The 24486-nt window shown below is 34.1% G+C and overlaps 2 protein-coding genes across 4 annotated transcripts in view; one reads left to right on the top strand and one right to left on the bottom strand.

Moving 5' to 3' along the window:
- Nucleotides 1-12724, bottom strand: part of LOC143222986 (thyroid receptor-interacting protein 11-like) — a 54402-nt gene extending 41678 nt beyond the window's left edge. The window contains exons 1-2 of one of the 2 annotated variants that reach the window (XM_076450303.1): nucleotides 12291-12724; nucleotides 5469-5650 (exon numbers count right to left, since the gene is read on the bottom strand). In XM_076450303.1, coding sequence (XP_076306418.1) covers nucleotides 5469-5650; nucleotides 12291-12411 — 303 coding nt within the window. In that variant the 5' untranslated portion in view covers nucleotides 12412-12724. The remainder of the gene's footprint in view (nucleotides 1-5468; nucleotides 5651-12290) is intronic. The other variant, XM_076450304.1, reaches the window with a different exon arrangement.
- A 2314-nt stretch (nucleotides 12725-15038) lies between these two features.
- LOC143222985 (diphthine--ammonia ligase-like) overlaps nucleotides 15039-24486 on the top strand; it is a 33812-nt gene continuing 24364 nt past the window's right edge. The window contains exon 1 of one of the 2 annotated variants that reach the window (XM_076450300.1): nucleotides 15039-15372. In XM_076450300.1, coding sequence (XP_076306415.1) covers nucleotides 15350-15372 — 23 coding nt within the window. In that variant the 5' untranslated portion in view covers nucleotides 15039-15349. The remainder of the gene's footprint in view (nucleotides 15373-24486) is intronic. The other variant, XM_076450302.1, reaches the window with a different exon arrangement.

Genomic DNA, 24486 nt, shown 5'->3' with positions numbered 1-24486 from the left:
AACCATCTGTATAAATTGCAATGGAAGGATGGTTCGAAAGATGTTCAGCAAATAACATACAGTATTTCCAATTGGGAGTGTCTGCTTTTCTCAGATGACTTAAAGATAGGTCACATATGGGGACTGTAAGAGGCTATGGTGGGATGGGCTGACCAGTGGATACAGCAATGTTATCCAAGGACAGATACAGTTTATCCTACTGCACCTGGATACAAAGGCCAAAAGGAGCAATGGCAGATCATCTGTTCTGAAAAAGTATAGCCCACCAAGGAAGGAAAACACAACCCCAGGTGGGATGCTTTGGTAAGGAAAGAAGTTTAAAAGCATATGGTAAAGACAGTTGCAAACGACGGAGGTGCAAAGAAGGTTTGTGAGACTATGTATAAGCTCTGAACTGAGGAAGTGCAGAAAGCCCCAGTGCAGAGCTGAAGTCCTTGATGGTGAATGAGGTCCAGAATCTTTAAGGCTGATGTTCTGGCAGAGCTATAGACCAGTGATCCATAGCTGAGTTTGATTGAATAAGAGCTCAGTATATCATTAGGTATAACATTGATCTGCTCCACAATTAGTGGAAAAGAGGACATGGAGGATGTTCAGTGCTCTTGTACATTTGATCCATAGATGCTTGATGTGCGGTATGAAGGTCAGCTTACAGTCAAAGATAAGCCCCAAGAACTTTGTTTCAGGGACCAAAGGTAGCACAACTTCACCAATAAAGAGTTCAGGATCAGGGTGAATACTCTGTTGGTGGCAAAAGTGCATGCAAACGGTTTTAGAGAGAGAGAAGTTAAAGCTGTTAGCTGTGGTCCACGTCAGTAAATGACTGAGGGCAGTCTGTAGCTGCTATTCAATATACCTCATGTTTGACGACTGACATGAGATGTGAAAGTCATCGACATAGAGCCCGTTTGCAACAGCGAGAGGATATTGTTCAGTAACAGCATTAATCTTTACACTGAAAAATGAGACACTCAAAACACATCCCTCAGGAGCTCTAAGAGTTCTTGTAGAAATGAATGAAAAAGTGTTGAACCCACACAAACTTGTAATCACCTTTCCATCAAAAATTTTTAATAAATATGGGCAAATGGCCACATAACCCATATATATGGAGGTCTCGCAAAATTCTATATCTCTATGTTGTATCATAAGCCTTCTCAATGTCAAAAATACTGATACAAGATGTTTTCATTTGAGAAAGGTTTCTCTGATTGATATTTAAAGTTAAAAGAGGTGGTCCATGGTGGAGCACTGTCTTCGGAAACCACACTGGGTAAGTGAGAGGAGGTTAAGACAAGCATTAACCATTTTCTCTAAGGTCTTACAGAGACAGCTCGTCAAAGCGATTGGACGGTTGTTTGAAGGAATCTTGCGATCTTTCCCAGATTTAGAGAAAGGTAGGACAAAAGCCTGGTGCCAGGCATCAGGCATGAAGGGCCAGTTTGAGTTCCACTAGTGTAAAGGGAAGATTATAGTCATAGAGACAATCAGCTCGAGAGGAAAGAGGTGGTTGCTCTTCCCAAGTCTTGATGGCTAACAAGGTGGAGGAAGAAGCAGAAGTGCTAGATATCAGGCAAAAGCTTTCACCTAGAGTACTGGTGATGCTTTTTGTATCAGCTACTTCCTGGCCATCAGAGAGCTAGCTGAGAGAGGGACAGAAGATATGGTAGAAGATATGCTGGTTGTGAACTTAATTCAAGATTCCTTCTGGCTTTGATGTCATACCCACTGAGATTGTATGCAGACCTGCTGAAAAGCAATGCAGTTCAAGAGTGTGGCATATCTTTCTTTGTCCATGGAAAATGTGTCGAGATTTTAGAGGTACACTAAGCAGCTGCTTGTATAATACAGTCAGTTACTGCTGCCACACAGTTGTCTATTGATGGCTTACAGACGATGGCAGGATCAAGTTCTGCAAGAGCAGCAAAAGAGGGCCAGTTTGTGTGATCCAGCTTCCAGTGGGGCATGAGCGTCTAGTGGCATCGATCACAGCCAGTCTCTCAAAATTATAGGAAAATGATCACTGCCTCATGGATTACTGTCAACCCTCCATGAAAAATTGGAGAATAGTGAAGGGGAGCAAACTGAGAGATCAACAGCAGTAAAAGACTGACTAGAATAAGTAGAAGAACCAGTATTGAAAAGAAAAAGGTTGTGATCAGAGAGCATACACTCTACAGAGCAACTTCTCCTATCAATAACAGCACTTCCCCAGAGGAGATGATGTCCATTAAAGTCCCCCAGGATTAAAAAGGTAGACAGCAACTGTTCAGTGAAAGCATCAAGATCTGATTGATCATATGTCTCTCCAGGTGACAGGTAGAGAGAACAAACAGTGATGATATGATCCAAGAAAACATGGATGGCTATGGCCTCCAATGGTGTGTCGAGTGGCAAAAACAGGATGCACACATGCTGATCAATCAACAGTGCCACCTCTCCATGCACTTGTCCATCACACAGTCTGTCATTTTTGTCTAAAGAAAACTGTTGAAAAATGACTGTATCAGCAGGTTTCAGAAATGTTTCCTGTAAGGAAAAACAGAGGATGGTAGGAAGCAATCAGTGTTTTGATGTCATCCAGATTAGAATGTAAACCTCAACAGTTCCATTGTATCAAGGTGGCCATTTTTATTCATGTGTAGACAAATTGGGTGGAGAACCCTTCTGTTGATGACCATATCTTTTTTATTTACTGTCTTTATTTGAGGGAGGTTTATCGGCCCCCATGGATCCTGTCCTGGGTCGTTTGGGCAGGTCTTTGCTGTTGGAAGAGGATTCCAGTGACTGAGGACACTAACGAATGATCATTTTGCATCTTGAGGTGGGAGAAGATGTATCCGAGGAAATGCCTGTACCCGGAATCAAAGGAAGTGGATCTTGGAATTTGCTGGAATGTGTGTAGGAGACAGAGATGGGTGTTGAAGTTGATTCATTAACTTTTTTAACCATGGAGGTCAAAAGACTTTTCACTTGTTTTGAGAATGACTCTTTTGGAGGCACAAAGAGAATCATTTGCATACCCACCATAGTAGTGGAATGAAGTGCAGCAGTGTATGTCCGAGGTAAAGTAGTGAACAGCAACTTTAAGCCTCAGGATAAGTAATGTTATGAATCATTTTCAAATGCTGCACCTCTTTTTCTTCCAACCATTTAGGGCAAGAATGAAAGTAGGACAAGTGAGAGCCTTTGCAATTGATGCAATGAGAGTCCATTTTACACTTGTAGGCATCATGGTCCTTGCAAGGAGCACACATCAAGGAACCATGACTTGACGTCTTTGAGTGACTGAACTGCTAAAACCAGATAAGAAAATGAGGTACAACAGGTGTTACAGAGGTTGAAGATTGCTGCTCAGAATCTTCAAGACATGGACTGTTTTTTCACTCTTTTATTTAAGTTTTTTATTTGGAGGATCCATAATAAAAAAGGAATATTTCAGTGCCCACTGACCCCACCCATCATGGAGCCCTACAAGGGGATGCACTACAATGTTGAACAAGGACACTGTGGCAATGTCAGGGTTTCGTGAGCACTATATCCAAACACCAGCATCAGATACCATGTCCACAACACCTGTTGAGAACATCCAACACTGGTGCTTGGTTGACCCTAGCCCAAGTGGATTAGCCAACTGACCCAAGGGGGGGGCCACCCCAAAGCTGCCTGTCTACAGGAATTCAAGGCCAAAGTAGTGTGTTAAGGTTGGACCCCTCAACCACCAGGATCCTCTCCTCCGCTTCACAGGTCACCATGCACAGCAAACACGTGGGTAGATGTTTGGATTCCAGAGGAGGTAAATTGAAAGAACAGAACCTACCCTGGAAGGTCCCCACACCACGTAAAGGAATCTACAATGAGGGGATGAAATATATGGAATTAGATTTGTATTCTTTCAGGAAAACCTTATCAAAACCTATATGATGGATTTTATAACTATTACTTATAGACCTTTGTGGAATGTGATGCTACATTACATTAAGAATGATAACTATTAACACGTCTATCTTTACTGACTGTACATCCTTCTGGTTAGAAAAATATAATAGCATCTTGACCACATTCCCTGCATGTGTGGTATACATCACTACTGATAACACCAGAGTTCAATATTCTGTGCTTTAACTTGACAACAGCTACTGATTCATAGATCATACTTTATGAGGCATTAGGTAAAATAATTACACAGGTCTGTGAATTTATACTTCATGAAAAATTGTTTGGTTTTCAGTAATATATTTTCCATAATTTAACTACACAGATTTTGCAGCTATTTCCATGTGAAAGTAGGTGGGAGCATTAAGGCTAGTGGCAGCAAAAACTGTGCAAATAGAGGGCAGCACAAGTCAAGAAAAGCTTTTATGTTAGAAAAGGTAAGGTATCATATCAAAAATTAAGTCCTAAGAAAGCAAAAAAGTGTAAGGTTTCTCTTCCATTGGGAAAGAAGTTACCAAGGCAAAACCTGATGAAGGAACATTTGTATTAATCTTCTTCATTCTCACCACAAAATGTGGAGAGAAATGCTTGAATGATGAACTGAAACGTAAAATCCTTGCTGCATAAGGGAACCCATTACACTATTCACAATGGCTGCCACATCATCCCCAGAAAATGTTTCATAAGTCATAAGTGTAATATAACCTACATGAAGAAATTAGTCCTTCTTACAAGTAGAGAGACATTATATGAACAAGTTTGTTCATAGTTTAAAGAAATTAAATTTCCTAAACATTGCAAAGCTTCTTAAGTTGACAAAGAAAAAAAAACATGTCTGATGTATTATCTATGCCTATGTAAATTTATGAGTGAAAATGCATACAGGAAGTTAATGTGCAGGAAGATTGTCACATTCTACTGTGGAGGCTTTTGGTGCATAATAACATCACTATGTAGTACAACAATTCACAATAAAACTCATGAGATTAAGTGGGAGTTGCCTAATGGTTAGTGGCATGCAACTTTTTTCAGCAGATACACAGGAAAAGTAGCTTTGTGTAAGAGGTTTGTATCATATTGGAATATAACTTCTTATCATATTCTAACAATTCATTAAATGAAATTCTTACTTGATATTTAGATAAATAAAAATGCCCTGTCTTGCTTTTATGAATTCTGTGTCTAATGATTTGTACCCTTGAAGAAAAAAATGCAATTTTTTTAACTGGTTTTATTCACTATCTTCAAACAACCATGATAGACACTACATCAAAGTTTCTCTTAAAATTAAAATATGCAGAATATCATTAGTCACAACTTGAGATATAGCAGATGAAAAAGCAATCAACTTAAGTTTGACTTTTTTTGAGGGGGGGACATGACCTCATTTCAATCATCCATGCATGATATTACAAACTGAATTTTAACAGCAGAGTAAATGACAATAAAAAAAGATAATTTATTTATATCCAACCTAAGTGCCATTATTAAATTCTTAAAGACAAACATTGTAAAGATTAATGTTCATTAACCTGGTGTTGTGCATCCAACTCAAGGAGACTATCAGAAAGTGAATCTCTTTCGGCTTTAAGTTCCTCAGTGATAGCCTTAAGTTCTTCAATGGTTTCCTCTGAACTGTCTTTTATGGTATTTTGTTTCAAGACCAGATGAGTGTCATACTTATCTCCTCTTACAGCATGATCCTGGTGAACAGCTTAAACAATGAAAAGGTTTTAGCACACGGTTTAAAATAAAAGGAAAACTTATCTGTCCTACTGATACATGTATGTATTATAATTCAAATTAAGAAAAGGAATATTAACAATAAAAATAACAAAAGGCTTTTCAAAAGTAAGTTTATCTTGGGTTTTGAAAAATTAATTGTCAAAATGAATGAAGTAGAAGTTTACAAGGTACTAAGTTTGTTAGATCAGTCAGAAATCCTGCCAAGTTCTTAAAATAACGGATAAATTAAATACAATCTTTATGAGCTCATGGACATTGTATAAGATAAAGTATCAGATTTACCATCTGTTTTGCTAATGGGTATTGAAGATGAAAGTGAAAAGAGAAGGTCAAAAAACAAAGTACTGAAAAACAAAAATTTAAAAGACTTGTTGTTATGAACAGTTTCAACTTTAGACTTCCCCCCCAAACATTTTTTCATCAGTTATTGGTATGCTGGAAAATGATGAAATTTGAATAATTTTTAAGATTAATTATGAAAGATATTCTCACATCGAGAGTGTAGGTAGAATATATATGTCTTTTACAACAGATAAAATTGAGTCTAGCATTCCTGTTACTATTAAGCATATGCTAGCTTGTTACTCTTTACTAACAAACAAGTTAATAATAAAAGCTGTTCAACCAAAGAATACCCATAAAACTGAGATAACAGAAGAAAATTACAATGGCAAATATATTTCTAGGCTTATGTCTTAAACAAAAGTAAAACAAGTCATAATATTAGAAGTTTTAAACTTCATTTAGTGTAAAACTAAGAGATACAATACAAAAGCTAAGGTTTTTTCCCTATGTTTGTGCCATTGTTTTTAAGCTATGTTTGTGCTTTCTTTTTGAAGTAGAAATTACATAACATACGTTGATAGCAAAATTATATTTCACAAACATTCAATATTATTTCAAAACAGACAAAAAATATTTATCTTAAACCATTATGTGTTTTTACCTTTACAAAGTATTTATCTCCATTATACAGGAAATTGAGCTTTATGCTTTTATCACAGCTCATGAAGTACCATTAGGTACAGATTGAAAAGAAAACAAAAGTACATTATCTCTCTTTATTCTGCATTATAAATTAAGAATATGAAGTAACATAGAAACATCTATTTTTCTTATACAGAACAAACACTCATGCTTTGATGTAATGTTTATTTATAAAATATTGAAGTTTATACATAACACAGATTTTGTATTAAAGATTCAGCAGACTTCCAGTGAGATTTAAATTACTTGATGCACTGGGCCAATACAGGACAGATGATGTTTAACTATCCAAAATGAGAAGTGATACATGTCAGTTTTCAAAATTCCAATTACTGTTAGAATTTAAATGGAAATACATGGAACACTATGATTGAAGAAAAAGTCTTGGTGTTGTGATAAAATCACTTCAGTCACCTATGTTAACATTTTCATAAACTGAAAATGTATTTCTAGTAGTACCTACTTTCAATGATATTCTCCCTACTAAAAGCCAGCATTAGAGATGGAGTCAGTCTTCAAAAAGTGAAAGTATTACCTGAATGAGGTGTTTATATACAGTACCAAAACAGATGGCACATTGATGTAGATGGAGAGTATCACAAGCTAAATATCACCAAGGGCAGTTGAATGGGATATAAAAGACTGGAGCAAGCAAAAAAGAAAAACAAAAAGAGACCAATGCTTAGAAGGGCATAGGAAGAAGTGCTGGGGCTGAGTAATATCTGTATGTGTCAGTAGAGGTAAGTACATTTTGGAAACTGTATTGTGGCTAGCAATAGGACTAATACAATTTCAGATAGCATCTATAGAATTATTGAACATAAGACAAGGGATATTGTTTCACTGTAGAGATTACTTATAAGGTCTTATTTAAAGTACTGTATACACTTTTGAGATCTCTTCTTCATGAAGAACATTGAATTGTTGGAGAAGGTTCAGAGAAGAGCCACTTAAAGGATACTTGGGATGGTGGAACTGTCCTATAAGGATAGATTAAAATCTGTAAACTTGTTTTCTCTCTGGAGAGAAGGGTCAGAGAGGATCTGATTGAGATGTTTACGATTATCAAGAGTACTGATAATACAGATTCAAACTTTTTTGTACGTGTAAAAAAATAAGGCAAGGGATCATAAACTCAAATCTTGGTTGCATAGGAGTCATCTGCAGTTTAGACAGTATTACTTTTGAAAAAGGGTGGATGGTTTTTTTTGAATGGGCATCCTTCAATAGTGGTGGAAAGAGGCAGAAAATTTAACTGAGTTTAAGAATTGATTGAATGAACACTAGCACTAAGAGTCGTTACAGTTAGGAACTGGAAGAAACATCCTTAATGGACTAATATGCTCCTTTTATTCCTTTAAAATTTTGTGGAATATGCATTTCTGCTTTTCGTTTTAAAAAAAGTTTGAAGTTGTCATTGTTCTCAGCTAAATGTAGCATTCTCGCTTTCTAAAAGTTGTTTTAATGTTTCCATATTACAGCTTAAAACAAAGAAATAACTAAAGTGAAATGATCAGCATCAAGCTTTTCTGAAAGTGAAAGAACAGCAGTATGCAAGTGTGTGTGTATGTGTGTAATGAAATATTACACCAAAATTATTCACTATAAACTCACTCATCATTGTGATGTGCTCAGAGCTGGTGCTTTTTTAGAAAAATCATATTTGGAACATATTCTGCAAATTTTAGTTATCAACTTTGGATTTATCTATGAACACTTAACAAGTGAACACACAAAGACTGACATTAGTATATAGTAACTAACAGTACCAGTATATCGTTTGTTAATAAAGTTGGCTTTAGATAAAATTACAAAGTATAAATATAAGAGTATGGTTTGTTCTTAATTTTTCCTGATAATGCTTTTCTTTTCTTATTTTCCTTTTAGGATTTCTGAATAACTATAAAGAATTAAATTGTTTAAAACAGTCAATATACACAAGTTACTGAACCACTGCTCTCCCTTTACTACCATTATAAACCACTGTCTTTAATGGGTCACCCTTCATTTGATCTACCATTATGAGTCTTTGTCTTTAATGGATCAGTCCTAAAAGGTTTTTGTGCCTGCACCAAGACTTCAAGCAAGCACACTTCCTCAAATAAACAGTGAGGCACACTTCACAATCAGTGATGTCGAGAAAACCCACTTGTAGAGAAAAATATATATGTAAAAATGGCTCATTTGGGTTAAGAAAATTTTTCCAACATCAGCAGAAAAATAACCAACATTTGGCAAAAACTAGTAACAAAATATGACATTCCAGTTAATACCAAATTTATTCAAAAACCAGACACAAAACTAAGGTCTATACTATATAAAAACTATACTGACAAACACAACACCAACATTACTTATAATTTTTTTTTTTAACTGCATGTGCAGTATGGCTTGAAAGGTAAACACAAACTACCAAAGCAGTCTAGTGGAAAATCTTCATCTAATCAGCAGGAACTGAGCAAGAACATTTGAACTTTAATGTGTTATGTTATCCCCCATTCTATGTGAATTTTGGAAGAAAGAAGTACTCCTTGGGAAGAAACACTGGCCATGTAGAGGATTCCATATCTTCAGTTGATTTTTTTAGATTTCTTTTTTATTGAAAGGTAAAAGGCAAAGCTGTAACAAAGAGAAGTAAATAAGTCCTTCTTAGATCCTCTGTGAAGATGGAAGAATAGTGGCTGGAGAAAACAGAAACCCAGAAACTATCATATATATAAACTGCAATTTGGTGTAAGTAATATAACATAAGGGTGTCAGAGGTCATCTACATTCCTGTCTACAACATCTCATCCAGGAGATGCCAACAATATGATGCAAGAGAAGTCATGAAAGAACAAACCAGATAGGACATCATATTAAAAAACAAAAGGTGTCATCTCTCAAGAATGAAGGGTCATTGAACCAAGCTGGTCAAAATAGAAGAGAAATCTGAAGAGGCAACAGAGGACAGGAAAAGACAATTTTGGCATATTTAAATAGAAATATGCGAGTAAAATAACATCATACTAAGTGTATAGGACAAAGGAGATGGACAAGTTGTGAACAATCATATAGAGAAGAAATTTAAGGTAGGGTGATGGGAGAGAACACCTGATCATTCTCTCAGTTAACACAAGTCTTGGGAAGAAATAAACAATCCAGAAATAAAATCAAACTATTTATGTAAAAAAGAAAAAAGTGCAAGAGGCATCAAAGGCAAAAATATCTGGAGTCTCCTGCAAGCATCAAAGAGAAAAAAATATGTTTTAAGATAGAGACAGTACAGAAAGAAGAAAGTCAAAAGTTTGAATATAGGATTTGCAAAAGTCCTGAAAACTAAAAGGAGGTTCCGGTGTAGTAGAGAAACTGGGAAATGTAGATGACAGAGTAGAAAAGTCCATACAAGGTCAGTGAGAGCTGACACAAAAATATGTCATCAATAAGCCATCATGTGATAAGTGATCCAAGAAATGGATATGCCACTTGTAAAAAGGTTAAAAAAAAAAGGTGAAATGAGGAAGAACTGAATAACCAATAAAAAGTGGCAATATACCAGTGTCAATTAAATATCCATTAACACTGATACATCAAAAGAATGGATGATTAACAAGTGTGTTCAAGGAGATGGATTACCTTGTGATAGAAATCTGCTTATCCCAGAAGGAACTACAAAAAAAAGTTAGGATTGAAGACAAAGACTTGTTGTACCATAGTCAAAGAGACACCTGATGGTGATGTAAAAGTAACTTACCAGATTAAGGCTTAAGGATCACTAAGAAGGAAATGGAGCTGAAATCTCAACTTATCTGGCAAAAGATGGGAAATGAGAAAAGTTAACAAGAAACGTTGTGAATTAAAGGCAATACACAGGGAAAAACTTAGAGGATAAGAATAATGAAAGATGGTGGATAAATCCTGATTCAGAGGTAATAATGCCAAGGCCACAGAATTTGGGACTGGTGTCCAAAAAGTGGAAGCTTGGTGAAAAGAGGAGTTTCAAATACATTGATAAGAGAACTCCTAAACCGAGTACAACCCAAAAAAACACCAGGATGTAAGAAGTACTTTGTTGGAAGGATTCAATCTGGGTGAGTGTCAGCTAATCTATCACTAAATTCAAAATCTTGCAAACATAGTGGATTAACAACTGGCTACTTTCACAAACCCAAGAGAGAAACATAAGAAAAAAACAGAGGCCCTCCAACAGTTGATGTAGGAAACAGTAGAAGAGTCAGAATAGATTATAACAGTACATCTAGAGAATGGTGACAGAAGAATGTGGCATGTTCATTGAAATGCTCATATCTCAAGGATTTTTCCTTGTCCTGAAGCACCATTAAATCACATGAAACTCAGACTTTTCCTGGTTTTTGTCTGTAAAATGAAATTTTCCTGACTTTTCTTTGACAAAGAATATATAAAAGTCACTAATTTTTTCCATTTTTTTTTTACCTGTGAGAGCTATAACATATCCATGTTTAAATGATATTTATAACAGTAGTTGTTCTGTATAGTTTTGTTTTTTGTCAATAGAGCTGTCAGGTATATTAACAGTCATTTGGTATAATGATTACAAGTAAAATAATAAACCAGTTTTTAATAATTTTATTCAATTTAGATCTAATATAAAATAATATAAAAATCTTACATCACAATACTGCTTTTATGGTTTTCATTATCCCTTAAAAATGAGTCAAGCTTATTTTCTAATAATAGTAATGAAATCCAGTACCAGATGATGCTAGAGCTGGACAGCATAATGACAGTGATTACACTGATTAATGTCACACAGACTAATTAATAAATCAAAATTACAGTTCAATCAACTAACCAAAATTAGTTTCCAATTATTACTTTTTAAAAATTATTTCAAGAACTGATTCGTTGAAATCTTGATTATATAGATTGTAATAAAAATAATCAGTTAACTTAAAATCAATATACTAACTGTAACAAATTACAACAAAAACATTGTAAGCTAAAAAAAGGAATCAATACACCAGCCCTACAATGTAAAATGTTGTGTAACAACAAGGATGAATTAGAAATTTAACTGAAGTGTTTATCAATTAATATCTCATGATTGATGCAGTGTATATATAGGACAAATAGAATATTCAGAGGTACACATGACAACCAATGATCTAGAAATTCAAAATCATGGAAAAGAGACTCAGCCTTTATAATCATTGGAATATTTTTAAAGCCAATTTATAACTACAACTCCTTGAGATAAATTATACAAATTCAGCATGTATTGATATTGGAGATGTTTTTATTTGTTTTTTCATGTAGAATAATCAGTATTTTGTTTATGTGAGATCTGTATATTTACAATTGATAGTTCACATTCACACATCTCCATGGCCAGAAATTATAATTCTCTGGGACCCCTAGTTTCAGTCTACACCTCTCAATGTCTTTATGAGCAAAACCCACAATAGTAATAAAGATTTGTAAAATATGCATTCATCTTTCATTTTTGCAACCATGTAAACTTTTGCACCTGAAGACGTTCATCATACTAAATGAATGATAGTTCAAAAATAGTCTTCCAAAACCCAAAATAAGCTTAAAATGAAAATAGCTAGATTAATATCATATACTGATGATGTAGCAGGTAGGCTTAAGTTACTTACCATAGGCTTCTTGGTTTATGTCTTCCTGCCCAAAGTCTTCTGTTAAAACGTCGTTTTTCAAATTTGTTAAATGACTAAGATGGCCAGTCAAAGAACTGAAACTGTCACTAAGCCAAGACATATTTTACTGATTTAACTTTTGCATCCGTAGCAGCAGCATTAAACGATTATCATTAAGTTAACAACGTAAATAGAATTCTCTTAACTAATGTTATACTGTTAGTTACGGTATGTTAGTATTGTTATCATCCACAATAACAAAAATAGCTCAACTACACTTTAATACACAGGATGTGACCTACACCAGCACTATACTAGTAGAATTAGTTTGCATTTTAAGCATCAGATAAAATCCTAACTTCGAAAGTACATTTAACTACACGTATCTTCTGAAACCACTAACGTTACCCGTGTAACTAGAACAGATGCTACACTAGAGCGTCATCTGTACGTTTTAGTCACCACGAATAAATACAGTTGTTAATAATTTTATGAGTTCCAACTACATCATTTAGATGGTGCACCGTCAAATTTTATCTCTAGATCCATCCATGACATAAACTGATATGTATAAAATATAGTTATCCACAATATAATGAAAATATCACTATATATATATATCATTACGTTATACAAACTCGTTCACTTATTGTCTTTACATTACCAAGAAAGTTAATTTTCCATCTCACAGTTGACCCCAGTTTGTTTGTTTGTTTGTTTTGAATCTCGCACAAAGCTACTCGAGGGCTATCTGTGCTAGCCGTCCTTAATTTAGCAGTGTAAGACTAGAGGGAAGGCAGCTAGTCATCACCACCCACCGCCAACTCTTGGGCTACTCTTTTACCAACGAATAGTGGGATTGACCGTAACATTATAACGCCTGGAAGGCGTTAAAACACAGCTGGAAGGGCAAGCATGTTTGGCGTGACGGGGATGCGAACCCGCGACCCTCAGATTACAAGTCGCACGCCTCAACACGCTTGGCCATGCCGGGCCTTGACCCCAGTTAAACGATAAATTTGAAGGCTCACACTGCTATAAAACCACATTTCGACACTTGTAGTAAAAGCAACACGGACTGCTCATTATATAGTTTCCTGCTTAAAAACAAACAGCTTTCTTACATCCTGAAAACAAGGTTCTCCACTTAATTTCAGATTCTCATATAATCGGAAATATGTATTTCCTTGATTCGTTAACAGGAGATGTGATGGTATTCATCGAAACCTATAGTTGACATTAATGCATAGATCAGTTTTAATTTTTTGATTATTGTTGAGCACAAAGCTACACAGTGGGCTATCCATATTTTACCCGCCGCGGATATCGAAATCTGATAGTCAGCGTGAAAAGCCATCAGACTTATCGCTAAATCAACGGGAGCTCTGTTACTTACATAATTACTTTAGTTAACAGATAAAAAGGAAAACTTAAACGGAAAAACCTGAAAAACAACAGAAATAAAAATAAAAAGCTTTTTTACTAAAACATGGGACGTGTACAGTAGTGAGTTCTTCGTGAAAATCAAACTAGAATTGTAAATTAGTATTTTTCTTAGGAAAAACAGATGCTCCCTTATCATAATGACACTTACAAAGATTATCATTGTTTCACAATAATCAAATTATTTTAGATTATGTAGTAACAACACACTGCTTAGATATCTTAAGAGATTAACCAACCAGAATATCAAGATAATTTTCTTTCATAATACTTAAAATTATTCCTATGGAGCCCCCTCATTTGGTTCAGCGATTAGCGTGAGGGCTTATAACACTCAAAATGTGGTTTCGCTACCCGCAGTGAGAAGAGCACAGATAACTCATTGAGTAGCTTTGCGCTTTACAACAAACAAATAGATGAAACCTTTGGTGGCTCAGCAGTAATTCTAAGGACTTATAACTCTAAAAGTATAGTTTAGATATCCGAAGTAAAAAGAGCTTATGTACGCTTAACAACAAACAAACAAAAAATGCCACCAAAATTATACTTATAATTGAAAAAAAAAGAAATATTCAGAATATATTCCAAACATTTTTATATTAATTATAATGTGGATCGCGAGTTCGCATCCCCGTCGCGCTAAACATGCTCGTCCTGCCAGCCGTGGGGGCGTTATAACGTTACGGTCAATCCTACTATTCGTTGGTAAAAGAGTAGCCCAAGAGTTGACGGTGGGTGGTGATGACTAGCTGCCTTCCCTCTAGTCTTACACTGCTAAATTAGGGACGGCTAGCACAGATAACCCTCGAGTAGCTTTGTGCGAAATTCAAAAAACAAACAACTATTAATTATAAACATTTTTTTATTATAGTAATTCGTTATGGAGGAATAATATGAAATAATAATGATGAAAATTTAATAAAATTAATAATTACATTATGCTGAGATGTTTCTGAAACTGAGCATTAGTCACAAATCAAGTAAATTTTGAAAATACTCAATTAAAATATTAATCAGTGATGTCGAGAAAACCACTTGTAGAGAAATATATATGCAAAAACGGCTCGTTTGAGTTGAGAAAATATTTTACATAGAAGAGCGAACAACGTTTCGACCTTCTTCGGTCATCTTCAGGTTCACAAAGAAAGAGGTAACTGACCGGAAACAGAAACAAACATAAACAAACGCAAAATTAAAGAAGCCTTACTTTTACAACAACTTAAACCCAAAATAAACCAATATAAAGGAACGCCTTTACACCTATATGAATATAATAAAATAAATAAAATTATATATTCAAACATCTAACATCGCCCTCTACATTCCGACACTCAGTTACACAACTCCTTCCAAACATGTGGTCAGCTTCCGGTCATTTACCTCTTTCTTTGTGAACCTAACGATGACCGTAGAAGGTCGAAACGTTGATCGCTCTTCTATGTAAATATTTTCTCAACCCAAACGAGCCGTTTTTACTTATACAATTAAAATATTATTCTACAAACCCTTTACGATTGTGGTATCGAGGAGGGCGGTTATATTAGTTTAATGCTACTCGTGCTGAAATGTAACATATTTGTAATTCATTTGCAAATAAGAAGAAAAGAAATCAAGCTATGAAAGTCGTTGCGTTAATCAGGTAAGGAAATGTTATTCTAGTTGCGTAATTTATAATTATTGTTGTAATTGCTTTTTTTTCGATGATAGACTCCAATCAAAATCGGTTTTTGTTTCGTTGTTAGGCCTGATATAGCTTCATGGTTAGTCCATGTGAGTCATAATAATCTACCTTAGTTTAGGCTGAATTTAAAGTAATATATCTAAGTTCAAGTAAACAATTTAATCTTTAAAACATGAAAAGTAAACTCGTTTTCATATTGTATTCATTTAATAAGACAATGTATTTAGCCTGTTTTGTGATTTACTCTAGTCTGGAGACAAGGTAGTGATAAAAAAAGTAATATAATTGATCCTTAAATGTTAGGACAACAATAAAAGTTGTGGGGGTATAATGAAAAAGCATCCAAAATGTCTTGCTCACAACAGTCTAAAAAGTATCAAAATCAACTTCTTCAAACTTCTCGTGCAAATATATATCTGATACCACTGCCTGATAGATTCCTAAATAGGTAATTTGATTATTTCATGAAAAATGAAAGTGGACTATTATATGGCTCAGACTGTTACTAAAGTAGTCCTAAGCAGCTCTTCCTTATTAACATGTGCAGTTGAAAAATATAAGTTAAGGCTACCTGTTGTTAAACATAGTTTTATAATAAGTTTTTAAGAACTAAACTAAGAGCATCAAAGAGATATTTATGAATAACACTCAAAATAATTTAAAACCATAAAAAAAATTTATGAATACTGTCAGAACTGTTTGCAGTATATAGAACTTTCACACAAATCAAAGTAAGAGAAAGTGTATTTATCATATTAAATACTCTTAATTATTTACATGAATGTGGCCTTGGTAGGGTTAAGAGTATGTTCTTGAGAAACTTGGTATAATCCCTGATTTTTGTGTTGTAATTATGCTAGTATTTGTCTGGCAAAACATAGAAGGTAAACAAAACAATTGTCAAGAAGGGAGGAAAAGGTTAATATTGTACTTGGCCCTCCCAGGTGTTAAATATCACCAAATTTTTTAAAACCCATAAATAAGGACTGTTATCAGTGCCAGTTCCTCAGAATCAACTCAAGGGTCAGTGTTCTGCCAGTCTCCAATGTTTATGTTATAGTTAGTGCTTTGTTGCTACTATTAGTATGCCAATAAAATTTTATGGTTGTGTTTATAAACTACAGACATTGGTTATAACTACAAAGACATAGTAGGTAATCATTCATGTAAATATCGCTAGTTATATCTCACTTGGAATACTGTATGCAGTTTTGTTATTTGTATCTAAAATTACTATATTAAATATATTTACTGGCACTTGGATATGGTTCGGGGAGAGCTACTAGGAAAAGACTGATTAACTTAAAAAGATAGTTTAAAATCCCTTAAACTGTTTTTTCTTGATAAAAGAAGGGTAAGAGGCTGGTGTTTTTGAAGTTTACAAGATTATTTTTGGGATCAGTAGAGTAAATCCTACTGATTATTTTTGTACAGTGTACTTGGTATAATATTAATATGATGAAAGGATAGAAATTTAAGATTTGGAAGAGACAAACTAGGCTCCAGTTAACTTTTTGCAATGAGTCAGGGGTCAAAGGCCATGTCATATTTGTTGACTTGCATTAAAAATTTTATTGAACTACTGTTTTATGAATTTGTCAGTAATTTTGGAATCAAGGTGGAGATGATGATTCAAAGCTAAATATAATATATGTTAATTTTTTAATTTAAAAGTAAGTATTAAAAGAACACATCTAAATATAGAATGCAGCACTGTTTAAATTAGATGTTTGTGATGTCTGAATCTATAGTTTTGTAGAAATTAGAAACTCAAATTACCAATATTGACAAGCTAGAATATAAAATAAGAATCTTGCATATTTTTATTTTGGTGAGATAAGGCTTATGTACTAAAACACAGTGGCCACATTCACTTCTTTCCTTTTTTTGAAATGGTTCTTTATTTACTCTCACTGCAATATATGATGTGAGTAACAATTGCCAGCTAAGATCGTTCCCTGAGTGGTTTTCTCAGCCATTTTAATCTGTGAAAAACTACCACATTCTTTCGATCCAGGAGGTAGGTTATGTTGTAGTCTGTTTGAAGTTTCATACTTTTTTTAGACCTAAATGCAGTTTGCTTACTGAGCTTAATCAGTGAAATTCTATGGTGTTAGTATAGTTATTTATGATTTTTGGTTATTCAACTGTATAGATATAAAACTGAAAAAAAAAATTTTGATATCCTCCACATGCAAAGCTAGAAGTAATTGTTTGCTTTACTTTATTTATTGTTCTATATTTTAAGGAAAATAAGTTTCATAACTTGTTTATAAATAGTAAGAAACTATATACATATACACTGTATAATGTATAATAATTTTAGTGTTACTGTATAAGGTGGCTCGTAAGTCCCTACTTATCCATATATCTTGTGTACCCAGTGTATCTGTGCTGTCTTTCATTCTCGCTGCATAATATTATGCTTACTTGTCACAATACGCTCTTCAAGTGTAAATAAGCTTACATCGGCCGTATTTCTCAAAAAAAAAATTATAAGTGCTTAATTGAATATAACATAATAACGTGGATGGGTATGGACTTACTGGCCACCCTGTATAAAATACTAGTCCACTTAAACACAGCTAAGACCAGGCTAGTTTTATATTATTGGATACAATATCATGAGTGCATGTGCATTGTGTCAATGCAAGTTATGTTAGCTAGCCATAAATAGAAGTTCAGTACGAGGGCTGTTCAAAAATACGCGGACTGTTTGAATTGCGCGGCTCCAGTTGGTTACAGGGGAATCTGCTAGGTTCGCACAGATCAGCTGATTACGATGCCATTTCCCGATTGCAGATATCTTCATTTGTGTATTAGCTACGCGGTTTTAAGTGAAGTGCGATTTTTTCATTTGGCAGATTTCAGAATGAATGACCTGAAGGAGCAACGACTTGCTGTGAAATGTTGTGTTAAACTTGGAAAATCTGCGACTGAAACTTTTGCTATGCTTAACACGGCTTACGGTGATGTTGCTATGAAGCGTACGGCATGTTTCAAGTGGCATGAACGTTTTAAGGATGGTCGACAGTCCATTGAAGATGATGAGCGTCCTGGACGTCCTTCCACGTCAACTGACGACCCACACGTCTGACTGTCAGGGAGCTTGCTGAAGAGTGTGGGATATCAGTTGGATCTTGTTACGAGATTTTGACCGAAAAATTGAAGATGCACCATGTTGCTGCGAAATTCAGTTTTCAGAACTTGTGAGTTTTTGGCCAAACACTCGATCACTATTCTTCCCCACCCCCCCTACTCACCTGACCTTGCTCCTTGCAATTTTTTCTTGTTCCCCAAACTCAAAAGACCCTTGGAAGGAAGAAGCTTTGAGACGATTCCCGAGATTAAGGCAAATGCGACGAAGGAGCTGGAGGACATTACAAAAGAAGCGTATCAGGACTGTTTCAACAAGTGGAAACACTGTTGGGATAAGTGTGTGCGTTGGGGAGGAAAGTACTTTAAAGGGGTTCCAGACCTGTAACTTCTAAATAAAGTACATTTTGTTTTATGACGTCAGTCCGCGTATTTTTTGAACAGACCTCGTATGTTAAAAAAAAAGTAAATATATAATGAGACTTAGTCTACTTAGACTAAACATATATATTTTCATGTTTATAATATGTAGTCATTCTAGCATGAAAAGTTTATATTTATTTCCTAATTTGTTGGTTAGTTGACAGACCCTCGCATAGGGTATAGAAAATAATAAAATAAAAAGTCTTGCTGAAACAAGTGTTTGAAATGTATTTAGGAAGTTTTAGAGATTACACAAATAAATATTTGAGATTTTTGAAATTAAGAATAGTTTTTAATCATAACGTGAAGCCATTTTGCACTGGGACTAGTAATCAGATTCTATTTTTACAAACAAATCTTTTAAAAAGACAGATTTTTTTGTGTACAAAAAATTTTAATATTCACTAAATGTCTGCCAAATTTTGTGAAGGTATAATACTGTATTAAAAGTTATAGGGTAAAAACGTGTATTTAAACTTGTATATTATGCCGAGCCCATTACGAAAGGGTTAAGATAGTTTTAGGTATATAATACTAATATTAACTTGAGTGCATTGTCAGTGGTGGATACTAGTGCTTTATATAACATAACCTATGGACAACAAGAGACTGTGGTCCTTTAAGGCTGTCTGTATACATACATCCTTTAGAAAAGTAAACATCTAAACCAATCTTCAGTTTAAAAAGTAAGTACTACCAGTATTAATACTAATAATATGGTAACTAGAATTATCAGTGTGTTGTTCCTGCTTTTTTTTTATTTAAATCATTGAAAGTGGGTCCATGACTGAATAAGGCTAAGAGAGTCCTTGTAACATACGAGTCAGATAAGTAAAATTACCACCAAATGTTAAATATTGCAATTAATTCCACTCATTACTGGAGGGATTCTTCATATATTTTATAGAGAAAATTAATTATTTCACCCAATTTGTTTGTCCAGTTTTTTTGCTCTTTGTTTTGTGAGAAGCTAAAAGATAAAATTACCCAAAGTGCTTCAAACATGACAGATATGATTAACTAATTGATATCATCAATTTCTTTTGAGTATTGATTGATTATATTAATTGATGTTACCTAAATTAATCATTCAAAATTGTGATGAAATGTATTAATTAAAATAATTATTATTGAATATTAGTTTTAATTATACCTATAATTCATTAATCAAAATTATTATTATATCAGTTGTCACAAAAATAATTATTTAAAATTGGGGTTTTTAGTTATTACCATTTTGAGTCAGCTATTCCAACAATTGAGTAATGAGGATTATGATTAAATTAATAGCCATGCAAATATTAAACTAATCAAGTTATTCAAGTATTCAAAATATTTGTTTTCTGTTAAGCACAAAAGTAAATAATGAACTATCAAGTCACAAGTTAGACTTTGAAGGACACATAGTGCATAAAAATAGATTAACACTGTGAATAGGCTTCCAAAATGTTAATACCTCTTGTTCAAAGCTATCTTGATTTGCCCTCTAAGCAGTGCTGAAATTTTGTCTTTCACACTACTTCATTTCTGAGACATTGCAGCAAGATATGCTAATCATGTGACTGCCCTCCACAAATCATGTGTTCTCTACACTGATGCAGGTATTCCCTCTACCATTGTAGCACAATCTTCACTTTCTCAATTGGCATTCTAGTGTATAGACAAGTGTTTTAACTTGTTCTCTTTTGATTGTGCTTGATCACAAATTTATGTCTCTTTCAACTTCTTGCATTTGATTTTTCTTGTTTCTACTCATTTGTTTTTGAAATGTTTGTTTTCCAAATTATATTTTATTCTTATGAATTTGAGATTTAGTGTAACAAATGATAAAATTTCTGCCATAAGTAGACAATAGTTCCAACACTAGTTCTCAAATCTCAGGGTCAATGATATCTGTTGGGGAAGCACAATTTTAGTTCTTACATTTAACCAACAATTTTTCTCCTCCTGAAGTGCAGTTTTTGTGCATAGTGATGGAACTACTGTGTAATTTGTTTTTGTATGACACTTTCTACCTGTTACCATGCCTCCTTGTAATCTGCTGCATTTGGTATTATTCTTTTTATTAGATGTATGATTTTTCAGTGTGTATTTCTCACTTTCTGTAGGTTTTACTCATGTTCAATGAACTTGTGTAAGCTTGTGTGGATAGATCTAATTTCTGCACTAGATAAATTGTTATTTGTCTTTTTTTACTCAGTGTAAGTTAAATTTTTATTCTTATTTTACCATCTAGGTTACTTTAAAATTGCATTTGGGATTTGCTTATTTCTCTATATTTTAAAAATTTTTACTTTTATTCATTACTAATGTTATTTAGTTTGTAAGTTTTTTTTCTTTACTGTTAGTTGCATCTGATTGGGAATTGATTTTGAGTCCAATTTTGTTATTGGTAAATTTTGAGAGTTTCATCTCATCAGATTAATAACATTTCCAAGTCTTTCACTGCATGTTTGAATTACATGCTTGAGGACATCCTGTGGTATGTGGTCTTCTTCCAATACTTTTCACTTCCATTCTTTCAACAATGTGAGGTTCAGTTCTTTTGTCCAGGTGAAAACCTTTCTCTATCATGGTCCAATGAAATTTCAATCTTGATCTTGTTGAGTGAGGGTCTTGAAGGTTTTGTTTTTGCATTTATACCTCTTAGAGATACTAGACAACACTTTATTTGGGGTACTCTTTGAAGGTGAGATATTTTCTGTGAGTTGCATCTCATCAGGTTTGTCACTTTTCTATGCTCGTAACAGACCTGTAAATTTGCCCAGTGGAGGTCATTGTGCACAGTATTCAGACTGGTATGTGGACTTCCACCCAATACCTTTATCTCACATTATTTTCCTGTTCTGGCAGTCTCTTCATTTGAAGGTTTATACCTAACTCTTGTAGCTTTTTCTGTTAGAGTGTTTAGATCAAGGGTGAGCAACTTGTTTTTCAGTAGCCACAAGTGTGACTAATGAAAACAACATTGGCCACACTATTTAAAAAGAAAGAAAGATGTTAGATTAATCAAAATAATTGCATTTCAACTAATCTTCAATGCAAAAATTGATGGGAGTTTTCATCAACAAGTTTTATGAAATTTGGCACTTAATATCTGTGCTTAATGAGCATCTTAGCTCTGCCTTTAAATTTATGTCAATAAGGCTAGATCTATATTTAGACTTGAGAAAGTCAAGCATAGAAACTGTTGATTCACCCATATGGATCTAAGCCTGGAAAATAATTTTTAAATTGCTAATTTTAAATTAGGAAGACTCATTTATCAGAAGAGTGAGCCACATCTCTCTGATAGAACATTTTTGTTTACCTTTTATGTGTTCTACACTTTGCAGGGTAAGTATCTCATCTTCAAATTCATACTTATCCAAAGACAAAAAAGATGAAATTTCCTTACTGAAATTTTCAAAGTCAAATTGAAATGGATGATGTAAAAATTCAAATATCAATTTCATATTTTTAAATTTGGAGAAATGTGATTCAAGTTTTTGAGATAGATTTTTGATCCAGTTTACATAGAGATCATCTTTAGCATCAGAAATCATAATCATTATTTTCTAGAAAACTATTCAACTTTGCAAAATGTGTCAAATCGTTCTTTTGTAATTGTTCTGCCAGCACCATCTGTTCTGAGAGAAACCAGTTTTTTAAAATCCAGATTGAATTTTTTTAACATTTCAAGAAATTTTTCAAAGATGTTTTTTCCGTGTTTGATCTTGTAATCCATAAAGGCCAAGCATTTCTTCTCTCACTTGGAGGTCTGAAGTTACATATCGAACCCAAAATATCAACTGTGCAGTGTCAATAATCTAGTGCTAAAGAAAAAGTCTTTTAGTTGTTCAAGCCACTGATTTTCTATGTATTTTACTAACGCTAGCATTCTGCAGACAATTGTTCTTTGACTTAATTGCAAATTATTTACCTTTTAAAGAATATCTTTTATTTTTGAATCATAATTCTCCAACAGAGTTTCAATGTCCACAATCAATATTTCTTTTACTAGTTCAGCATCAAAAAACGATTTTTGAGCTGGAATTTGAGCTACTTTATAGCTAGTTAATGTAACTAGTTCTATCGATGATAAAAAATCTTCTTCGGCCTCCCTTTTGTTCATGAAGTTGTGCTTTCAGACTTCTAATTTTATTCATACAATTTTTGCTATCAACTGGAAATTTTACATCAAATTTGTTGTGAACATTGTTAAAGTTTTGCTTGAGGTTGTATACTTTATTCATAAAAACTTTGTTACACAAAAGACACATTGGCTTATTTGCTACAATCACTACAAATTTCAACTCCCAACTTTCACTAAATTCTCATTTCTTGTTTTTCCAGTCATGCACCATTTTCTTTTCAGCAGTTATGCCAGAATCAATTAAGTTGGCTTTATTTTCTGAGTGTTCACCAACATCTGGATTCTTTTGTTTTTGAATTATCCACTTATCCATATTATGGGATTACAAACAAAATATATTTAAACACTTGAAAGTTGAACAATAAAATGTTTGCAATCATATGCAAAACAACACACTCGATAACAAACATCTAAATCAGACTGTTGTTCCAAATGGGCAATCTGTGACAGTGATGAAGCACACGACATAAGCGATGACGTGAGGCAGTGCAGTTGTTGATTACCAGATTTGTGCTAAAAATAAATGATGGTAAAAGTTTATTCCTAAACTCGATCTGGCCACAATTGTCCTATCCACTGGCAACATGTGGCCATGAATTGCCCACCCTTGTTTAGAGGAATGAGTATTTTCATTTCAACCTTTCAGAATCCCTAACCTTCTTTTTACAGTATCTCACTTTCTCTATTCTCATTGTAGATCAGGTTGTGTAACTTTTATCTTTCACTGCTTGTATTTCTTTGGTATGATTTTTGATACAATATCTTGCATTCTCCCACAAAATAACTTTTCTCATCTAGCTCTGCTCTCTACTGCCAAAAATTTTCAATGTATGCCACTGGCCTTCTACCTCCTAAGTCTGCATGCATATCTATGTATAAATGATCATGCAGCAGCTCTTTACCAGTAGGAGTGTTATACTGCTTTTATCATGACCAGAGCCCACTTCACATCTGCTCTCATTACGTTTCAATTGGCAGTAGTATTGTACAGGCATGCTGACTTTTCCTCATGGATTTGTTGATGTTTTCCATTGCAATATGTTTCAGTTTTTCTTTACTTTTTATTTAAATGTTCATATTTTGGTACTGTGAAAAGATTTTTTTTTCACATGTCTTACTTTTTGGGGGCTTTTTAGCTATTCTATTGTATTGTGGATCCCACTCTGTGGCAAGTGTTAACTAAGTATATGTTTTTTGAACAGCGCTATCCATCCTATAACCATGTTCAATGTCAAGTACATTGTAGCCTTTTGTACTGTGGACTTGATGTGTGATTTCAGATGTTGCCATGTGTTTGTAGTGTCTGTTTTATTTGCCTAAACAAAATTATGTTGCAGTTTTGGGTCATGCACATTCTAGAGATAAGATGTTCCATGTGACTGCTTGTAGTTCTCTTTGATGGCCTTTTCCTTGTGTCA

The sequence above is a fragment of the Tachypleus tridentatus genome, chromosome 8 (genome assembly GCF_004210375.1).
Source record: "Tachypleus tridentatus isolate NWPU-2018 chromosome 8, ASM421037v1, whole genome shotgun sequence".
NCBI lineage: Eukaryota > Metazoa > Arthropoda > Merostomata > Xiphosura > Limulidae > Tachypleus > Tachypleus tridentatus.
This window is presented reverse-complemented; position numbering and strand designations above follow the sequence as displayed.